This window comes from Oncorhynchus mykiss, chromosome 15 (assembly GCF_013265735.2).
Source record: "Oncorhynchus mykiss isolate Arlee chromosome 15, USDA_OmykA_1.1, whole genome shotgun sequence".
NCBI lineage: Eukaryota > Metazoa > Chordata > Actinopteri > Salmoniformes > Salmonidae > Oncorhynchus > Oncorhynchus mykiss.
Window position 1 is genome coordinate 4,550,927 of NC_048579.1, and position 19,545 is coordinate 4,570,471.

At 47.1% G+C, this 19,545-nt stretch overlaps 1 protein-coding gene across 1 annotated transcript; it reads right to left on the minus strand.

Annotated features, from left to right (window-relative positions):
- Positions 1 to 17,602: 17,602 nt before the first annotated feature.
- On the minus strand, positions 17,603 to 19,250 carry LOC118938936 (golgin subfamily A member 6-like protein 7). Its single transcript, XM_036945596.1, has 6 exons — positions 18,813 to 19,250; positions 18,709 to 18,747; positions 18,583 to 18,648; positions 18,479 to 18,517; positions 18,193 to 18,438; positions 17,603 to 18,085 (listed from the first exon to the last, which is right to left on the minus strand). The coding sequence occupies exons 1-6, from the start codon at positions 19,248 to 19,250 to the stop codon at positions 17,813 to 17,815; spliced, it is 1,101 nt and encodes a 366-aa protein (XP_036801491.1). The 3' UTR covers positions 17,603 to 17,812.
- Positions 19,251 to 19,545: the final 295 nt, after the last annotated feature.

Below are 19,545 nucleotides of genomic sequence, written 5' to 3' on the forward strand. Positions count from 1 at the left end.
GGAAGGGTATCAAATGCATTAAAAACACATGGGTTCCATTCAATTAGCTCTGATCCAGACAATATTATGATCCGTCCTCCCCTCAACAGCCCCCGCTGGTCTACTTTTGGATACGGTCTATTGTTATTCTCTCAATTTCTGCAAAGCGCATTGGATTGGATTGACGGGCAGTGAGTGGTCTTTCATCCAACATGTGCTTGTGAGATCAAAGCGCAGAGCCTCGTGTTTGTTGATATTCCTTGCTAATAGTAAGTTGCACAGTTATAGCACATTGTTGATAAATCCCCTAGAGAGAGAGAGAGAGAGAGAGAGAGAGAGAGAGAGAGAGAGAGAGAGAGAGAGACATTGCAGCAGGAAGCTTATAAAATAATGACAGACAACCGACTAACCAGATAGCCAATTCAGCACATATCATATAGCATGGCTAGTTACAGTGCCTTCTGAATGTATTCATAACCCTTGACTTATTCCACAGTTTAAAACGTATTAAATGTACGTTTTTTGTTCTCTCACCAATCTACATACGATATACCCTTCTACCCTTGAATGAAAAAGTGAAAACATGTTTCTGGAAAATGTTTGCAGATAAAATACAAAAGTATATAATTTGCAAAAGTAGTCAGGCATCTGAGTCAATACATGTTATAAACACCTTTGGCAGTGATAACAGATGTAAGTCTTCTTGGGTCTCTAAGAGCTTTTCACACTTGGATTGTGCAATATTTGCCCATTTATTATTTTCAAAATTCTCCTAGCACGATCAAATTGGTTGTTGATCACTGCTAGACAACCATTTTCAGGTCTTGTCATAGATTTTCAAGTAGATTTTAGTCAAAACTGCAACTAGGACACTCAAGAACATTCACTGTCTTCTTGGTAAGAAACCCCAGAGTATATGTGGCCTTGTCTTTTAGGTTATTGTGCTGCTGAAAGGTCAAATCATTTCCCAGTGTCTGGTGGAAAGCAGACTGTGCTTTACATTCTGTTCCTGAAAAAACTACCCAGGCCTTAAAGATTACAAGCATACCCATAACATGATGCAGCCACCACTATGCTTGAAAATATGGAGAGTGGTACTCAGTAATGTGTTGTGTTGGATTTGACCCAAAGATAACACTTGGTATTCAGGACGAATCGTTAATTGCTTTGTCACATTTTTTTGCATTGTTACTTTAGTGCCTTGTTGCAAACAGGAAGCATGTTTTGGAATATTTTTATTCTGTACAAGTGTCCTTCTTTTCACTTTGTCAATTAGGTTAATATTGTGGAGTAACCATCCTTAGTTTTCTCCTTTCACAGCCATTAAACTCTGTAACTGTTTAAAGTCACCATTAGCCTCATGGTGAAATCCCTGAGTGATTTCTTTCCTCTCCAGCAACTGAGTTCGGAAGGACGCCTGTATCTTTGTAGTGACTGGGTGTATTGATACACCATCCAAAGTGTAATTAATAACTTCACTGTGCTCAAAGAGAAATTCAAATTTTTACCAATAACACCCTTTTTTTGCGAGGCATTGGAAAACCTCTCTGGTCTTTGTGGTTGAATCTGTGTTTGTTATTTACTGCTCGACTGAGGGACATTATGTCACCCCCTTATCTGTTTCACCTGTCTTTGTGCTTGTCGAGATCGGTGTGGAAGACTTTGACTAGCCTGCACAGAGCGCCTGGAACGCCGGCAGCAAGCGAGGCTTAATCACCTAAAACCCGACCTCACTAATGCTCTTGTGGCTGAATGGAAGCAAGTCCCCCCGCAGCAACGTTCCAACATCGAGTGGAAAGCCTTCCCAGAAGAGTGGAGGCTGTTATAGCAGCAACGTTCCAACATCTAGTGGAAAGTCTTCCCAGAAGAGTGGAGGCTGTTATAGCAGCAAAGGGGGGGGGGGGTCCAACTCCATATTAATGTCCATGATTTTGGAATGAGATGTTTAACTAGCAGGTGTCCACATCTCGTTGGTCATGAAGTATGCATATATACAGTGCCTCCGGAAAGTATTCAGATCCCTTGACTTTTTTAATTGTTTTTTTTTGTTTGTTGTTTTTTTTACATTACAGTGTTATTCTAGAATGTATTTTTTTTTTTTTAAACAGCCTCACCAATCTACACACAATACGCACTAATGACATCACAAAACCCCATAGTGACATCACAATACCCCATAGTGACATCACAATACCCCATAGTGACATCACAATACCCCATAGTGACATCACAATACCACTTATTGATGAAGTGAAAACAGGTTTTTAGAATGTTTGCAAATGTATATAAAAAAGAAAAACACAAATACCGTTATTTACTAAAGTACTAAAGTACGCTTTGCTATGAGACTCGAAATTGAGCTCAGATGCATCCTGTTTCGATTGATCATCTTTGGGATGTTTCTACAAATTGATAGTAGTTCACCAGTGGTAAATTAAATGAATTAGACGTGATTTGGAAAGGAACACCTAAAAAAAAAGGTCCCACAGTTGACAGTGCATGCCAGAGCAAAAACCAAGCCATGAGGTCAAAGGAATTGTCCACGGAGCTCTGAGACAGGTTGTGTCAAGACACAGATCTGGGGGAATGGTAGCAAAAAATGTCTGCAGCATTGAAGGTCCCCAAGAACACAGTGGCCTCCATCTTTCTGAAATGACAGAAGTTTGGAACCACCAAGACTCTTCCTAGAGCTGCCCTCCCGGCCGAACTGAGCAATCGGGGGAGAAGGGCCTTGGTCAGGAAGGTGACCAAGAACCCGATGGTCACTCTGACAAAGCTCCAGAGTTCCTCGGTGGAGATGGGAGAACCTTCCAGAAGGACAACCATCTTTGCAGCACTACACCAATCAGGCCTTTATGGTAGATTAGCCAGACGGAAGCCACTCCTCAGTAAAAAGCACATGACAGCCCGCTTGGAGTTTGCCAAATGACACCTAAAGACTCTCAGACCATGAGAAACAAGAATATCTGGTCTGATGAAACCAAGAATGAACTCTTTGGTCTAAATGCCAAGCGTCACATCTGGAGGAAACCTGGAACCATCCCCTATGGTGAAGCATGGTGGTGGCAGGATCATGCTGTGGAGATGTTTTTCAGCGGCAGGGACTGGGAGACTAGTCAGGATAGAGGTACAGATGAACGGAGCAAAGTACAGAGAGATCTTTGATGAAAACCTGCTCCAGAGCACTAAGAACCTCAGACTGGGGCGAAGGTTCACCTTCCAACAGGACAACTACACTAAGCACACAGCCAAGACAACATAGGAATGGCTTCGGGACAAGTCTCTGAATGTCCTTGAGTGGTCCAGCCATATCCCGGATTTAAACCCGATCGAAAATCTCTGGAGAGACCTGAAAATACCTGTGCCGCGATGCTCCCCATCCAACCTGACAGAGCTTGAGAGGATCTGCAGAGAAGAATGGGAGAAACTCCCCAAATATAGGTGTACCAAGCTTGTAGCGTCATACCCAAGAAGACTCGAGGCTGTAATCACTGCCAAAGGTGCTTCAACAAAGTACTGAATAAATGGTCTAAATACTCATGTAAAAGTGATTTTTCAGCTTTTATTCTTTAATAACTTTGCTTAAATGTCAAAAAACCTGTTTTTTATTTGTCATTATTGGGTATTATGCTTAGATTGATGAGGGAAAAAAACAATTTAATCAATTTTAGAATAAGGCTGTAAAGTAACAAAATGTGGAAAAAGTCAAGAGGTCTGAATACTTGCTGAATACACTGTAATATAACAGGCTTTAAAATTCAATATTCGTGCTAATTTCAAGTTTAAATTAAATAGCGATGTTTTCTTCGAACGACCCAAATATCAATAAACATAACAGCTGAGGCCTGTGCCTATTGAGTAAAATCATATCATATAGAGTGGGGGGAGAACATTTTTTTTGTCAGCCACCAATTGTGCAAGTTCTCCCACTTAAAAAGATGAGAGAGGCCTGTAATTTTCATCATAGGTACACTTCAACTATGACAGACAAAATGAGAAGAAAAAAAATCCAGAAAATCACATTGTAGTATTTTTCATGAATTTATTTGCAAATTATGGTGGAAAATAAGTATTTGGTCACCTACAAACAAGCAAGATTTCTGGCTCTCACAGACTTTTAACTTCTTCTTTAAGAGGCTCCTCTGTCCTCCACTCGTTACCTGTATTAATGGAGAACTTGCACAATTGGTGGCTGGCTAAATACTTTTTTGCCCCCCACTTACATAGGCGGCTCTGGAGTTTATTCTGACCCTCCCTCCCTCCCTCTCCCTCTCTATCTCTGACCCTCCCTCCCTCCCTCCCTCCCTCCCTCCCTCCCTCCCTCCCTCCCTCCCTCCCTCCCTCTTTCTCTCTATCGCCTCCCTCCCTCCCTCTTTCTCTCTATCGCCTCCCTCCCTCCCTCCCTCTTTCTCTCTATCGCCTCCCTCCCTCCCTCTTTCTCTCTATCGCCTCCCTCCCTCCCTCTTTCTCTCTATCGCCTCCCTCCCTCCCTCTTTCTCTCTATCGCCTCCCTCCCTCCCTCTTTCTCTCTATCGCCTCCCTCCCTCCCTCCCTCTTTCTCTCTATCGCCTCCCTCCCTCCATCCCTCCCTCTTTCTCTCTATCGCCTCCCTCCCTCCCTCTTTCTCTCTATCGCCTCCCTCCCTCCCTCTTTCTCTCTATCGCCTCCCTCCCTCCCTCTTTCTCTCTATCGCCTCCCTCCCTCCCTCCCTCTTTCTCTCTATCGCCTCCCTCCCTCCCTCCCTCTTTCTCTCTATCGCCTCCCTCCCTCCCTCCCTCTTTCTCTCTATCGCCTCCCTCCCTCCCTCTTTCTCTCTATCGCCTCCCTCCCTCCCTCCCTCTTTCTCTCTATCGCCTCCCTCCCTCCCTCCCTCTCTCAGCACCTGTAACCAGTGCAGTGGAGTGTTTCCCCAGTCCAGCTGCTCTCCTCTCCTCCCAGCTCCCCAGTCCACATCCGAGTCCCAAATGGCACCTTATTCACTATATAGTGCACTACTTGAGACCAATCTCATAGTAGGGAATAGGGTGACATTTGGGACGCATACCTCCTGGCCCATGTTTCACTTGGCATTTCCTCCAAGGCCCTGGGGCCACACATGACGTGAGAGGAGAGGGCCAGAAGGACTCACTCCGCCCTGGGAAAGGAGAGTGAGATAACCTATGTGTGTGTGATCATGAGAGGGGAAAGGGGGGATGTGTGGTGGCGGAGGGCCCTGGTGAGAGAGAAAAGCTGATTCACTCTAATGGCCGGATGGACTGGAGAGGAGGAATGGAGAGATAGAGAGAGGTAGAAAGAAGAGGACAACAAAGAGGGTACGATGTGCGGCAAGAGCGGAGAGGGAGAAGGAGAGGAAGAGGGAGACAGAGAGGGAGAGGAAGAGGGAGCGGGAGACAGAGAGGGAGACGGAGAGGAAGGGAGTAAGGAGATGGAGCGAGCGTGTGAAGAGGAAGGAGGGAGAAGAGAAGAGGAAAGGAGGAATGTCTCAGAGAGCGAGAAAATAATTTTTAGACGTTCCCCTCCGGCTGGGGCAGTGCAGATATAAGAGACTGGGCATTCATCCAAAATATCACCCTATGCCCTATGTAATGCACTACTTTTCACTAGGGCCTAAGGCTCTGGTCAAAAGTATTGCACTATATAGGGAACAGGGTGCTATAGGGCTCTGGTCTAAATTAGTGTACTATATAGGGAATAGGGTGCCATAGGGCCCTGGCCTAAAGTAGTATACTATATATCACAATAATAATGAAATGTATTCCTACCCAATAATATCAGAATATCACAATAATGCAAGCAGGATGACCGTTGGGGAGACAACACAACATAAATCAGGATAACCGTGGGGGAGACAACACAACATAAATCAGGATGACCGTGGGAGAGAAACAACACAACATAAATCAGGATGACCGTGGGGGAGACAACACAACATAAATCAGGATGACCCTGGGGGAGAAACAACACAACATAAATCAGGATGACCGTTGGGGAGAAACAACACAACATAAATCAGGACAACCGTGGGGGAGACAACACAACATAAATCAGGATGACCGCGGGGGAGAAACAACACAACATAAATCAGGATGACCGTTGGGGAGACAACACAACATAAATCAGGATAACCGTGGGGGAGACAACACAACATAAATCAGGATGACCGTTGGGGAGACAACACAACATAAATCAGGATAACCGTGGGGGAGACAACACAACATAAATCAGGATGACCGTGGGGGAGAAACAACACAACATAAATCAGGATGACCGTGGGGGGAGACAACACAACATAAATCAGGATGACCCTGGGGGAGAAACAACACAACATAAATCAGGATGACCGTTGGGGAGAAACAACACAACATAAATCAGGATAACCTTGGGGGAGACAACACAACATAAATCAGGATGACCGTGGGGGAGAAACAACACAACATAAATCAGGATGACCGTGGGGGAGAAACAACACAACATAAATCAGGATAACCGTGGGGGAGACAACACAACATAAATCAGGATGACCGTGGGGGAGACAACACAACATTAATCAGGATGACCGTGGGGGAGAAACAACACAACATAAATCAGGATGACCGTGGGAGAGAAACAACACAACATAAATCAGGATGACCGTGGGGGAGACAACACAACATAAATCAGGATGACCATGGGGGAGAAACAACACAACATAAATCATGAGCACACGAACACACAGCCTTGGCCAATAATCAAGTACATCTAAAACACACAGCCTTGGCCAATCAGCCAGTACATCTAAAACACACAGCCTCGGCCAATCAGCAAGTACATCTAAAACACACAGCCTGTAATGATTAACATAAGCTAAAACCCCATTCTCTTAGAGCACCGTCATTCAGTTTGTTCCTACAGGTATTGTCTGGATATCATTCAACATAACCCTTATTAGAAGGTGAATATGGATTTGGTACATACATTTTGGGACCTTGAAAAGTGGCTGGGATTTCCCCCTTTATTGTCTCAAATCAAATGTTCAAATCAAATGTTATTTGTCACATGGGCCGAATACAACAGGTGTAGACTTACAGTGAAATGCTTATTTATGAGCCCCAAACCAACAATGCAGTTTTAAAGAATGCAGATAAGAATAAGAAATAAAAGTAACAAGTAATTAAAGAGCAGCAGTAAAATAACAATAGCGAGACTATATACAAGAGGGTAACCGGTACAGAGTCAATGTGTGGGGGCACCGGTTAGTTGAGGTAATATGTACATGTAGGTAGAGTTATTAAAGTGACTATGCATAGACGATAACAACAGAGAGTAGCAGCTGTGGTCAAGGGGGGGGGGGGGATGCAAATAGTCTGGGTAGCCATTTGATTAGATGTTCAGGAGTCTTATGGCTTGGGGGTAGAATAAGTGGTTTAGAAGCCTCTTACATGTCCTGGTAATCCATCTGGCCCTGCAGCCTTGTGAATGTTGACCTGTCTATAAGACTTACACACATCGGTTGTGGAGAGCGTGATCACACAGTCTTCCGGAACAGCTGGTGCTCTCTTGCATGTTTCAGTGTTATTTGCCTCAAAGCGAGCATATAAGTAGTTTTAGCTCGTCTGGTAGGCTCGTGTCACTGGGAAGCTCTCGGGTGTGCTTCTGTTTGTAGTCTGTAATGGTTTGCAAGCCCTGCCACATTCGACGAGCATCAGAGCCGGTGTAGTACGATTCGATCTTAGTCCTGTAGTGACGCTTTGCCTGTTTGATGGTTCGTCGCATAACGTGATTTCTTTTAATCTTCCGGGTCAGAGTCCTGCGTCTTGAAGCGGCAGCTCTAGCCATTAGCTCAGTGCGGATGTTACCTGTAATCCATGGCTTCTGGTTGGGGCATGTACGTACGGTCACTGTGGGGACGACGTCATCAATGCACTTATTGATGAAGCCAATGACTGAGGTGGTATATTCCTCAATGCCATCAGGGGAATCCCAGAGCATATTCCAGTCTGTGCTAGCAAAAGAGTCCTGTAGCTTATCATCTGTCTCGTATGACCACTTTTTTTATTGACCGAGTCACTGGTGCTTCCTGCTTTAATTTTAGCTTGTAAGCAGGAATCAGGAGGATATATTTAGGGTCAGATTTGCTAAATGGAGGGTGAGGGAGAGTTTTGTACGCGTCTCTGTGTGTGGAGTAAAGGTGGTCCAGAGTTCTCCCCCTCTGGTTGCACATTTAACATGCTGATAGAAATTTGGTGAAATGGATTGAAGTTTCCCTGCATTAAAGTCTCCGGCTACGAGGAGCGCCGCCTCTGGGTGAGTGTTTTCTTGTTTGCTTACGGCGGAATACAGCTCATTCAATGCTGTCTTAGTGCCAGCCTCTGACTGTGGTGGTATGTAAAACAGCTACGAAAAATACAGATGAAAACTCTCTAGTTAGATAATCTGGTCTACAGCTTATCATGAGATACTCTACCTCAGGCGAGCAATAGCTCGAGACTTCCTTAGATATCTGGCACCAGCAGTTATTTACAAAAATACATAGTCTGTCGTCCCCTTGTCTTACCAAATGCCGCTGTTCTATCCTGGCGGTACAGCGTATAACCAGCCAGCTGTATGTTGGTAGTTTCATCGTTCAGCCGTGACTCTGTGAAGAATAAGATATTACAGTTTTGAATGTCCCGTTAATGTTTAATCTTCCGCGTAGGGTCATCTATTGTTTTTCCAAGGATTGCACGTTTGCTAGCAGAATGGAAGGAAGTGGAGGGTTTATTCGATCGCCTACGAATTCTCATAAGCCCTTTGGCCTCTTTTTCCTCCACCTTCTCTTCATGCAAATCCCGGGGATCTGGGCCTGTTCCCGGGAAAGCATTACATCATTCACGTCGGGTACTTCCAGTCCTGATGTCCAGAAGTCTTTTTTTCGGGTCATAAGAGACGGTAGCGGTAACATTATGTCCAAAATAAGTTTAAAAGAAAAAAATAAGTTACAAACAAAAAAACTAAATTGGTTTGGGGACACGTGAAAAATGTCAGCCATCTTCTCCGCCGACCTCGTAATAATTATACTCTGTAATGCTACTCCCTTCATTAAGGAACACTCTGGGTGTGATGACAAAGACCTGAAAGCTGTGCTGGCTGGCTATGGATGTAAACGTTGAAAACACATCCAGTGTGCATTCCAAATGGCACCCTGTTCCCTACATAGTTCACTACTTTAGACCAGAGCCCTATGGCATCCTATTCCCTACAAAGTGCACTACTTTAGACCAGAGCCCATAAGGAATAGGGTGCCATTAGGGCCTCAAACATGAAACAGGAGTTCAATAATAACTGGAAGTGAAGAGCTTCGTCGGGCGAGTTTAACTGGGAACTTGGGCGATTTCACTCACACACACGATAGATTTCCGAACTGCGTTTTATTCTCCCCAGCAGCACACAGCTAAACAAACAAGTCCCACATAACAGGATTGATTTCCAGTTTCTCATTAAAAAAGCAAAGGCTTTAACCAAACATGCAAACATAGACCTCTCCTCTTCCTCTCCGTCTCTCCTCTCTCCTTCCTCTCTCTCTCCTCTCTCTAAGTCTCTCTCACTTTCTTTACCTCTCTCATATTTTCCATTTCCCTCAGCCCCTGGAGAGCGGGGTCTCACACAGACACACCCCCTAGACTCACAGACACACCCCCTAGACTCACAGACACATCCCCCAGACACACAGGAATCTAAAAGTGCCAGCTCTGCTCTGCCAGGGCCAGGATAAATGCAGGGGAATCGATGAGGGGAGCCAGGATAAATGCAGGGGAATCGATGAGGGGAGCCAGGATAAATGCAGGGGAATCGATGAGGGGAGCCAGGATAAATGCAGGGGAATCGATGAGGGGAGCCAGGAGAAATACAGGGGAATCGATGAGGGGAACCAGGAGAAATACAGGAATATATGAGGGGAGCCAGGAGAGGGGAATAGAAGTCTACAGAAGAGAGTAGAATGTATGTCTGGTGGCAGGTTTATTCTACGTGGACTACTGACCAGTTATATTGTCTGGTGCTGGTTTTATTCCACGTGGACTACTGACCAGTTATATTGTCTAGTGCTGGTTTTATTCCACCCGGACTACTGACCAGTTATATTGTCTAGTGCTGGTTTTATTCCACCCGGACTACTGACCAGTTATATTGTCTAGTGCTGGTTTTATTCCACCTGGACTACTCACCAGTTATATATTCTGGTGCTGGTTTTATTCCACCTGGACTACTGACCAGTTATATTGTCTAGTGCTGGTTTTATTCCACCTGGACTACTGACCAGTTATATTGTCTAGTGCTGGTTTTATTCCACCTGGACTACTGACCAATTATATGGTCTGGTGCTGGTTTTTTATTCCACCTGGACTACTGGTCTGGTGCTACAAAGAATGACACAGGAAAACAGCTGTCCCAGACAGAGTAGTATGCCGGCCCCTTAAATGTGCACAGAGAACTAATATCAACGACATGCACGTCAATCTCTCCTTTCTCAAAGTGGACGAGAGATTGACGGCATCACTATTTGTCTTTATGAGAGGTGTTGACGTGTTGAAAGCACCGAACTCTCTGTTCAAACAGCTAGCACACAATACAGACACCCCACAAGACATGCCCCCAGAGGTCTCTTGACAGTCCGCAAGTCCGGGAAGAGACTATGGTAGGCGCACAGTACTACATGGAGCTCTGTTCCACATCAGGTAAAACCCCCAAAACAGATGCAACTACACCTCACAGCACAACATGGTCTGTGAAGAGACACACTCACACACACATCCACAGACCATGATATTGTAGATTTTACATTGTACATTTGTCATGGTGGAGCAGGGTAATGGTGGAGCAGGGAACTTTGTCATGGTGGAGCAGGGTACTGTGTCATGGTGGAGCAGGGTACTGTGTCATGGTGGAGCAGGGTAATGTGTCATGGTGGAGCAGGGTAATGTGTCATGGTGGAGCAGGGTAATGTGTAACGGTGGAGCAGGGTAATGTGTAACGGTGGAGTAGGGTAATGTGTAATGGTGGAGCAGGGTAGTGTGTCATTGTGGAGCAGGGTAATGTGTAATGGTGGAGCAGGGTAGTATCATGGTGGAGCAGGGTAATGTGTCATTGTGGAGCAGGGTAATGTGTAATGGTGGAGCAGGGTAATGTGTCATGGTGGAGCAGGGTAGTATCATGGTGGAGCAGGGTAATGTGTAATGGTGGAGCAGGGTAATGTGTAATGGTGGAGCAGGGTAATGTGTCATGGTTGAGCAGGGTAATGTGTCATTGTGGAGCAGGGTAATGTGTCATGGTGGAGCAGGGTAATGTGTAATGGTGGAGCAGGGTAATGTGTCATGGTGGAGCAGGGTAATGTGTTATGGTGGAGCAGGGTAATGTGTAATGGTGGAGCAGGGAACTTTGTCATGGTGGAGCAGGGTAATGTGTAATAGTGGAGCAGGGTAGTATCATGGTGGAGCAGGGTAATGTGTCATGGTGGAGCAGGGTAATGTGTAATGGTGGAGCAGGGAACTTTGTCATGGTGGAGCAGGGTACTGTGTCATATTGGAGCAGGGTACTGTGTCATGGTGGAGCAGGGTAATGTGTCATGGTGGAGCAGGGTAATGTGTCATGGTGGAGCAGGGTAATGTGTAACGGTGGAGCAGGGTAATGTGTAACGGTGGAGTAGGGTAATGTGTAATGGTGGAGCAGGGTAGTGTGTCATTGTGGAGCAGGGTAATGTGTAATGGTGGAGCAGGGTAGTATCATGGTGGAGCAGGGTAATGTGTCATTGTGGAGCAGGGTAATGTGTAATGGTGGAGCAGGGTAATGTGTCATGGTGGAGCAGGGTAGTATCATGGTGGAGCAGGGTAATGTGTAATGGTGGAGCAGGGTAATGTGTAATGGTGGAGCAGGGTAATGTGTCATGGTTGAGCAGGGTAATGTGTAATTGTGGAGCAGGGTAATGTGTCATGGTGGAGCAGGGTAATGTGTAATGGTGGAGCAGGGTAATGTGTCATGGTGGAGCAGGGTAATGTGTCATTGTGGAGCAGGGTAATGTGTCATGGTGGAGCAGGGTAGTATCATGGTGGAGCAGGGTAATGTGTCATTGTGGAGCAGGGTAATGTGTCATGGTGGAGCAGGGTAATGTGTAATGGTGGAGCAGGGAACTTTGTCATGGTGGAGCAGGGTAATGTGTATTAGTGGAGCAGGGTAGTATCTTGGTGGAGCAGGGTAATGTGTCATGGTGGAGCAGGGTAATGTGTAATGGTGGAGCAGGGAACTTTGTCATGGTGGAGCAGGGTACTGTGTCATGGTGGAGCAGGGTACTGTGTCATGGTGGAGCAGGGTAATGTGTCATGGTGGAGCAGGGTAATGTGTCATGGTGGAGCAGGGTACTGTGTCATGGTGGAGCAGGGTAATGTGTCATGGTGGAGCAGGGTAGTGTCATGGTGGAGCAGGGTAATGTGTAATGGTGGAGCAGGGAACTTTGTCATGGTGGAGCAGGGTAATGTGTCATGGTGGAGCAGGGTACTGTGTCATGGTTGAGCAGGGTAATGTGTCATGGTGGAGCAGGGTAATGTGTAATGGTGGAGCAGGGTAGTATCATGGTGGAGCAGGGTAATGTGTCATTGTGGAGCAGGGTACTGTGTCATGGTGGAGCAGGGTAATGTGTAATTGTGGAGCAGGGTAATGTGTCATGGTGGAGCAGGGTAATGTGTAATGGTGGAAAAGGGTAATGTGTCATTGTGGAGCAGGGTAATGTGTAATAGTGGAGCAGGGTAGTATCATGGTGGAGCAGGGTAATGTGTAATAGTGGAGCAGGGTAGTATCATGGTGGAGCAGGGTAATGTGTCATGGTGGAGCAGGATAATGTGTAATGGTGGAGCAGGGAACTTTGTCATGGTGGAGCAGGGTACTGTGTCATGGTGGAGCAGGGTACTGTGTCATGGTGGAGCAGGGTAATGTGTAATGGTGGAGCAGGGTACTGTGTCATGGTGGAGCAGGGTAATGTGTAATGGTGGAGCAGGGTACTGTGTCATGGTGGAGCAGGGTAATGTGTCATGGTGGAGCAGGGTAATGTGTAATGGTGGAGCAGGGAACTTTGTCATGGTGGAGCAGGGTACTGTGTCATGGTGGAGCAGGGTACTGTGTCATGGTGGAGCAGGTGTAATGTGTCATGGTGGAGCAGGGTAATGTGTCATGGTGGAGCAGGGTAATGTGTAATGGTGGAGCAGGGTAGTATCATGGTGGAGCAGGGTAATGTGTCATTGTGGAGCAGGGTAATGTGTCATTGTGGAGCAGGGTAATGTGTCATGGTGGAGCAGGGTACTGTGTCATGGTGGAGCAGGGTAATGTGTAATGGTGGAGCAGGGTAATGTGTCATGGTGGAGCAGGGTACTGTGTCATGGTGGAGCAGGGTAATGTGTAATGGTGGAGCAGGGTAATGTGTCATGGTGGAGCAGGGTAATGTGTCATTGTGGAGCAGGGTAATGTGTCATGGTGGAGCAGGGTAGTATCATGGTGGAGCAGGGTAATGTGTAATTGTGGAGCAGGGTAATGTGTCATGGTGGAGCAGGGTAATGTGTGTCATGGTGGAGCAGGGAACTGTGTCATGGTGGAGCAGGGTAATGTGTAATAGTGGAGCAGGGTAGTATCATGGTGGAGCAGGGTCATGTGTCATGGTGGAGCAGGGTCATGTGTAATGGTGGAGCAGGGTAATGTGTCATGGTGGAGCAGGGTAATGTGTCATTGTTGAGCAGGGTAATGTGTCATGGTGGAGCAGGGTAGTATCATGGTGGAGCAGGGTAATGTGTCATTGTGGAGCAGGGTAATGTGTAATGGTGGAGCAGGGAACTTTGTCATGGTGGAGCAGGGTAATGTGTAATAGTGGAGCAGGGTAGTATCATGGTGGAGCAGGGTAATGTGTCATGGTGGAGCAGGGTAGTATCATGCTGGAGCAGGGTAATGTGTCATTGTGGAGCAGGGTACTGTGTCATGGTGGAGCAGGGTAGTATCATGGTGGAGCAGGGTAATGTGTCATTGTGGAGCAGGGTAATGTGTCATGGTGGAGCAGGGTACTGTGTCATGGTGGAGCAGGGTAATGTGTCCTGGTGGAGCAGGGTACTGTGTAATAGTGGAGCCGGGTAATGTGTAATGGTGGAGCAGGGTAATGTGTACTGGTGGAGCAGGGTAATGTGTAATGGTGGAGTAGGGTAATGTGTAATGGTGGAGCAGGGTAATGTGTGTAATGGTGGAGCAGGGTAATGTGTAATGGTGGAGCAGGGTAATGTGTGTAATGGTGGAGTAGGGTAATGTGTCATGGTGGAGCAGGGTAATGTGTCATGGTGGAGCAGGGTACTGTGTAATGGTGGAGCAGGGTAATGTGTGTAATGGTGGAGTAGGGTAATGTGTCATGGTGGAGCAGGGTAGTGTGTCATTGTGGAGCAGGGTAATGTGTCATGGTGGAGCAGGGTACTGTGTAATAGTGGAGCCGGGTAATGTGTAATGGTGGAGCAGGGTAATGTGTACTGGTGGAGCAGGGTAATGTGTAATGGTGGAGTAGGGTAATGTGTAATGGTGGAGCAGGGTAATGTGTGTAATGGTGGAGCAGGGTAATGTGTAATGGTGGAGCAGGGTAATGTGTCATGGTGGAGCAGGGTAATGTGTGTAATGGTGGAGTAGGGTAATGTGTCATGGTGGAGCAGGGTAATGTGTCATGGTGGAGCAGGGTACTGTGTAATGGTGGAGCAGGGTAATGTGTGTAATGGTGGAGCAGGGTAATGTGTCATGGTGGAGCAGGGTAATGTGTCATGGTGGAGCAGGGTACTGTGTAATGGTGGAGCAGGGTAATGTGTCATGGTGGAGCAGGGTAATGTGTAATGGTGGAGCAGGGTAATGTGTGTAATGGTGGAGTAGGGTAATGTGTCATGGTGGAGCAGGGTAATGTGTCATGGTGGAGCAGGGTACTGTGTAATGGTGGAGCAGGGTAATGTGTGTAATGGTGGAGCAGGGTAATGTGTCATGGTGGAGCAGGGTAATGTGTAATGGTGGAGTAGGGTACTGTGTCATGGTGGAGCAGGGTAATGTGTCATGGTGGAGCAGGGTAATGTGTAATGGTGGAGCAGGGTAATGTGTCATGGTGGAGTAGGGTAATGTGTCATGGTGGAGCAGGGTACTGTGTCATGGTGGAGCAGGGTAATGTGTCATGGTGGAGCAGGGTAATGTGTAATGGTGGAGCAGGGTAATGTGTCATGGTGGAGCAGGGTAATGTGTAATGGTGGAGCAGGGTAATGTGTAATGGTGGAGCAGGGTAATGTGTGTAATGGTGGAGTAGGGTAATGTGTCATGGTGGAGCAGGGTAATGTGTCATGGTGGAGCAGGGTAATGTGTAATGGTGGAGCAGGGTAATGTGTGTAATGGTGGAGCAGGGTAATGTGTCATGGTGGAGCAGGGTAATGTGTAATGGTGGAGTAGGGTACTGTGTCATGGTGGAGCAGGGTAATGTGTCATGGTGGAGCAGGGTAATGTGTAATGGTGGAGCAGGGTAATGTGTCATGGTGGAGTAGGGTAATGTGTCATGGTGGAGCAGGGTACTGTGTAATGGTGGAGCAGGGTAATGTGTGTAATGGTGGAGCAGGGTAATGTGTCATGGTGGAGCAGGGTAGTGTAATGGTGGATTAGAGTACATGGGTATAGAGCACAAGGTGTTGCATGATGTAGACTATTGCTTTGTCTGTGGGCACTAATGAGTTTACTGGAGAGAGTCAGACACACCAGGTAGCCAGACACAACGCAGCCATGAAGGCCCCAGCAATCCCTCCGCAATAAACCCATACCTGAACGCTCACCACAGGTGACACACACACACACAGTAAACAGGTTATGTTATGTATGTCTATTGTTCTATCTGTAACTCTAATAACCTGACCACCTTGGACACTCTCCTCTACTGCTTATGAACTGAATCAAACATATCCTGTTACTCCCTCCCTCCCTCCCTCCCTCCCTCCCTCCCTCCCTCCCTCCCTCCCTCCCTCCCTCCCTCCCTCCCTCCCTCCCTCCAACAGACTACTTTAAGAGAGCTATCATTCTCAAATCATTTCTACCTCATCCATCCACATCTGTTCCCACCCACCCACTGTGTTCACCTTTTCTCCCCTCTCCCTCTCGCTCTTAGTCTCCCTCCCTCCCTCCCTCCCTCCCTCCCTCTCTTGCTACGCCTGAGTGATTCCTCACAAAACCCAGACAACAACAGACCAGATGATTTTGGGGGGATTTTTCAATAAATGTAGTCCATAGAATCGTCCTTTGACATAAATTTGACATTTGTGTCTAAAAAAACATAACTAAAAATGTATTTATTAGCATATTTATGACATTCGTGGGACGGATAGTGTTTTAACTACTTTGCAGATAAGAAACATATAATAATCAGCATATCAAATTAATAGAAATAGTTTCTATTTGACAAAAATAGTCCATGAATAAGCCCCAGGTTGGCAGAATAGATGGATGCAGTTTAACATAATGTGTATCTAATATAATTCATCACTACATTTATTGGTAGTTCAACAATATTATTTTATTTATTTTATTGTTATTTTATTGACATTTTATTGCAGTCAGGTTGCAAATCACAGCTGTCCTGGTTACATTGTTTACTGTCTCCAGACATTCAGAATGCTCTGTTTCATTTTTTTTTAACCAGGCAAGTCAGTTAAGAACAAATTCTTATTTTCAACGACGGCCTGGGAACAGTGGGTTAACTGCCTGTTCAGGGGCAGAATGACAGATTGACAGAATGACCTTGTCAGCTCGGGGGTTTGAACTCGCAACCTTCCGGTTACTAGTCCAACGCTCTAACCACTAGGCTACCCTGCCGCCCCAAGTTTCAATGACTCCATTGTTTACTGTCTCCAGACATTCAGAATGCTCTGTTTCAGTTTCAATGAATCAAACTAGAGAGGGTAATGCTCACAAGTCAGTTATAACGTAGCTAACAGGCTAATAGGCTAACAGGCTAATAGGCTAACATGCTAATAGGCTAACAGGCTTATAGGCTAGCATATCTATTTATGTAGCTGTTTAGCACGCTAAAATATAGAGCCTAATGCTAGCTAGCTAGCTAGCTGCTGGGAGGTTGTCATGTCATTGGACGAGTGGGTGAGTGGCCAACTTTTTCCCCTCATGTCGTTTTTCAGTGGCTACTGCTCCGCTCCTCCTCCAGCTGTAGGGCCTGCTCCGCTCCTCCTTCGGCTGTAGGGCCTGCTCCGCTCCTCCTCCGGCTGTAAGGCCTGCTCCGCTCCTCCTCCCAACAGTAGGGCCTGCTCCACCGCTCCTCCGGGCTGTAGGGGCTGCGCCGCTCCTCCTCCGGCTGTAGGGCCTGCTCCGCTCCTCCTCCGGCTGTAGGGCCTGCTTCTCTCCTCCTCCGGCTGTAGGGCCTGCTCCGCTCCTCCTCCCAACAGTAGGGCCTGCTCCGCTGCTCCTCCCGGCTGTAGGGCCTGTTCCGCTCCTCCTTCTGTTGGTTTAAAGTGCCCAGTTGATAATCATCCTAATAATTACCTTGAAACTGAACTGTCTTTCTCTCCTCCTCCTCCGTCTTCCTCATCGTCTTTCTCACCTCCTCCTCCATCTTTCTCACCTCCTCCCGACAGTTGGGCCTGGTCTGCTCCTCCTCCCGACAGTTGGGCCTGCTCCGCTCCTCCTCCCGACTTTAGGGCCTGCTCCGCTCCTCCTCCCGACAATAGGGCCTGCTCCGCTCCTTCTCCCGACTGTAGGGCCTGCTCCGCTCCTCCTCCCGACAGTAGGGCCTGCTCCGCTCCTTCTCCCTACAGTAGGGCCTGCTCCGCTCCTCCTTCTGTTAGTTTAAAGTGCCCAGCTGATAATCACCCTGATTACCTTGAAACTGAACGGTCTTTCTCTCTTCCTCCTCCGTCTTTCTCACCTCCTCCTTCATCTTTCTCACCTCCTCCTCCATCTTTCTCACCTCCTCCTCTGTCTTTCTCACCTCCTCCTCCATCTTTCTCACCTCCTCCTCCATCTTTCTGACCTCCTCCTCCATCTTTCTTACCTCCTCTTCCATCTTTCTGACCTCCTCCTCCATCTTTCTCACCTCCTCCTCCATCTTTCTTACCTCCTTCTCCCATCTTTTTGACCTCCTCCTCCATCTTTCTTACCTCCTCCTCCATCTTTCTCACCTCCTCCTCCACCTTTCTGGACCTCCTCCTCCATCTTTCTCACCTCCTCCTCCATCTTTCTCACCTCCTCCTCCATCTTTCTCACCTCCTCCATCTTTCTCACCTCCTCCTCCATCTTTCTGACCTCCTCCTCCATCTTTCTGACCTCCTCCTCCATCTTTCTCACCTCCTCCATCTTTCTCACCTCCTCCTCCATGTTTCTCACCTCCTCCTCCATCTTTCTCACCTCCTCCATCTTTCTTACCTCCTCCTCCATCTTTCTGACCTCCTCCTCCATCTTTCTCACCTCCTCCTCCATCTTTCTGGACCTCCTCCTCCATCTTTCTCACCTCCTCCATCTTTCTGACCTCCTCCTCCATTTTTCTCACCTCCTCCATCTTTCTCACCTCCTCCTCCATCTTTCTGCACCTCCTCCTCCTCCATCTTTCTGGACCTCCTCCTCCATCTTTCTGACCTCCTCCTCCATCTTTCTGACCTCCTCCTCCATCTTTCTCACCTCCTCCATCTTTCTCACCTCCTCCTCCATATTTCTCACCACCCCGTCCTTCATCTTTCTCACCTCCTTCATCTTTCTCACCTCCTCCTCCATTTTTCTCACCTCCTCCATCTTTCTCACCTCCTCCTCCATCTTTCTGCACCTCCTCCTCCTCCATCTTTCTGGACCTCCTCCTCCATCTTTCTGACCTCCTCCTCCATCTTTCTGACCTCCTCCTCCATCTTTCTCACCTCCTCCATCTTTCTCACCTCCTCCTCCATATTTCTCACCACCCCGTCCTTCATCTTTCTCACATCCTTCATCTTTCTCACCTCCTCCATCTTTCTCACCTCCTCCTCCATATTTCTCACCACCTCGTCCTTCATCTTTCTCACCTCTTTCATCTTTCTCACCTCCTTCATCTTTCTCACCTCCTTCATCTTTCTCAACTCCTCCATCTTTCTCACCTCCTTCCTCTTTCTCACCTCTTTCATCTTTCTCACCTCTTTCATCTTTCTCACCTCCTTCATCTTTCTCACCTCCTTCCTCTTTCTCACCTCCTTCATCTTTCTCACCTCCTTCATCTTTCTCACCTCCTTCCTCTTTTTCTCCTCCTTTTCTCTCATCTTCTCCTGCCGCTGGGCTTCCTTCCTTCGGCTCCTACTCTTTCTCCTATTGAAGTTTTCTCACCAAAGTCCAGAGTGCAGACACGTCTCTCACCCCCTCCATCTCTCTGGGTCTAGTTGAGGGGGTTGTTGTTGTGCTGGACTGTTGTCTGTGCTGACTGGAGTGTGTTGACCTGCTCGTCTTGGGGTTCCTCATCTGTAGGGGTGTGGACCGACTCACTTGGGGTGGGGGAGTCGTCACCAAGACAGAGCTGTAATCATGCCAGGGGATTGTCTGTGTGGAAAATTAAGTTAC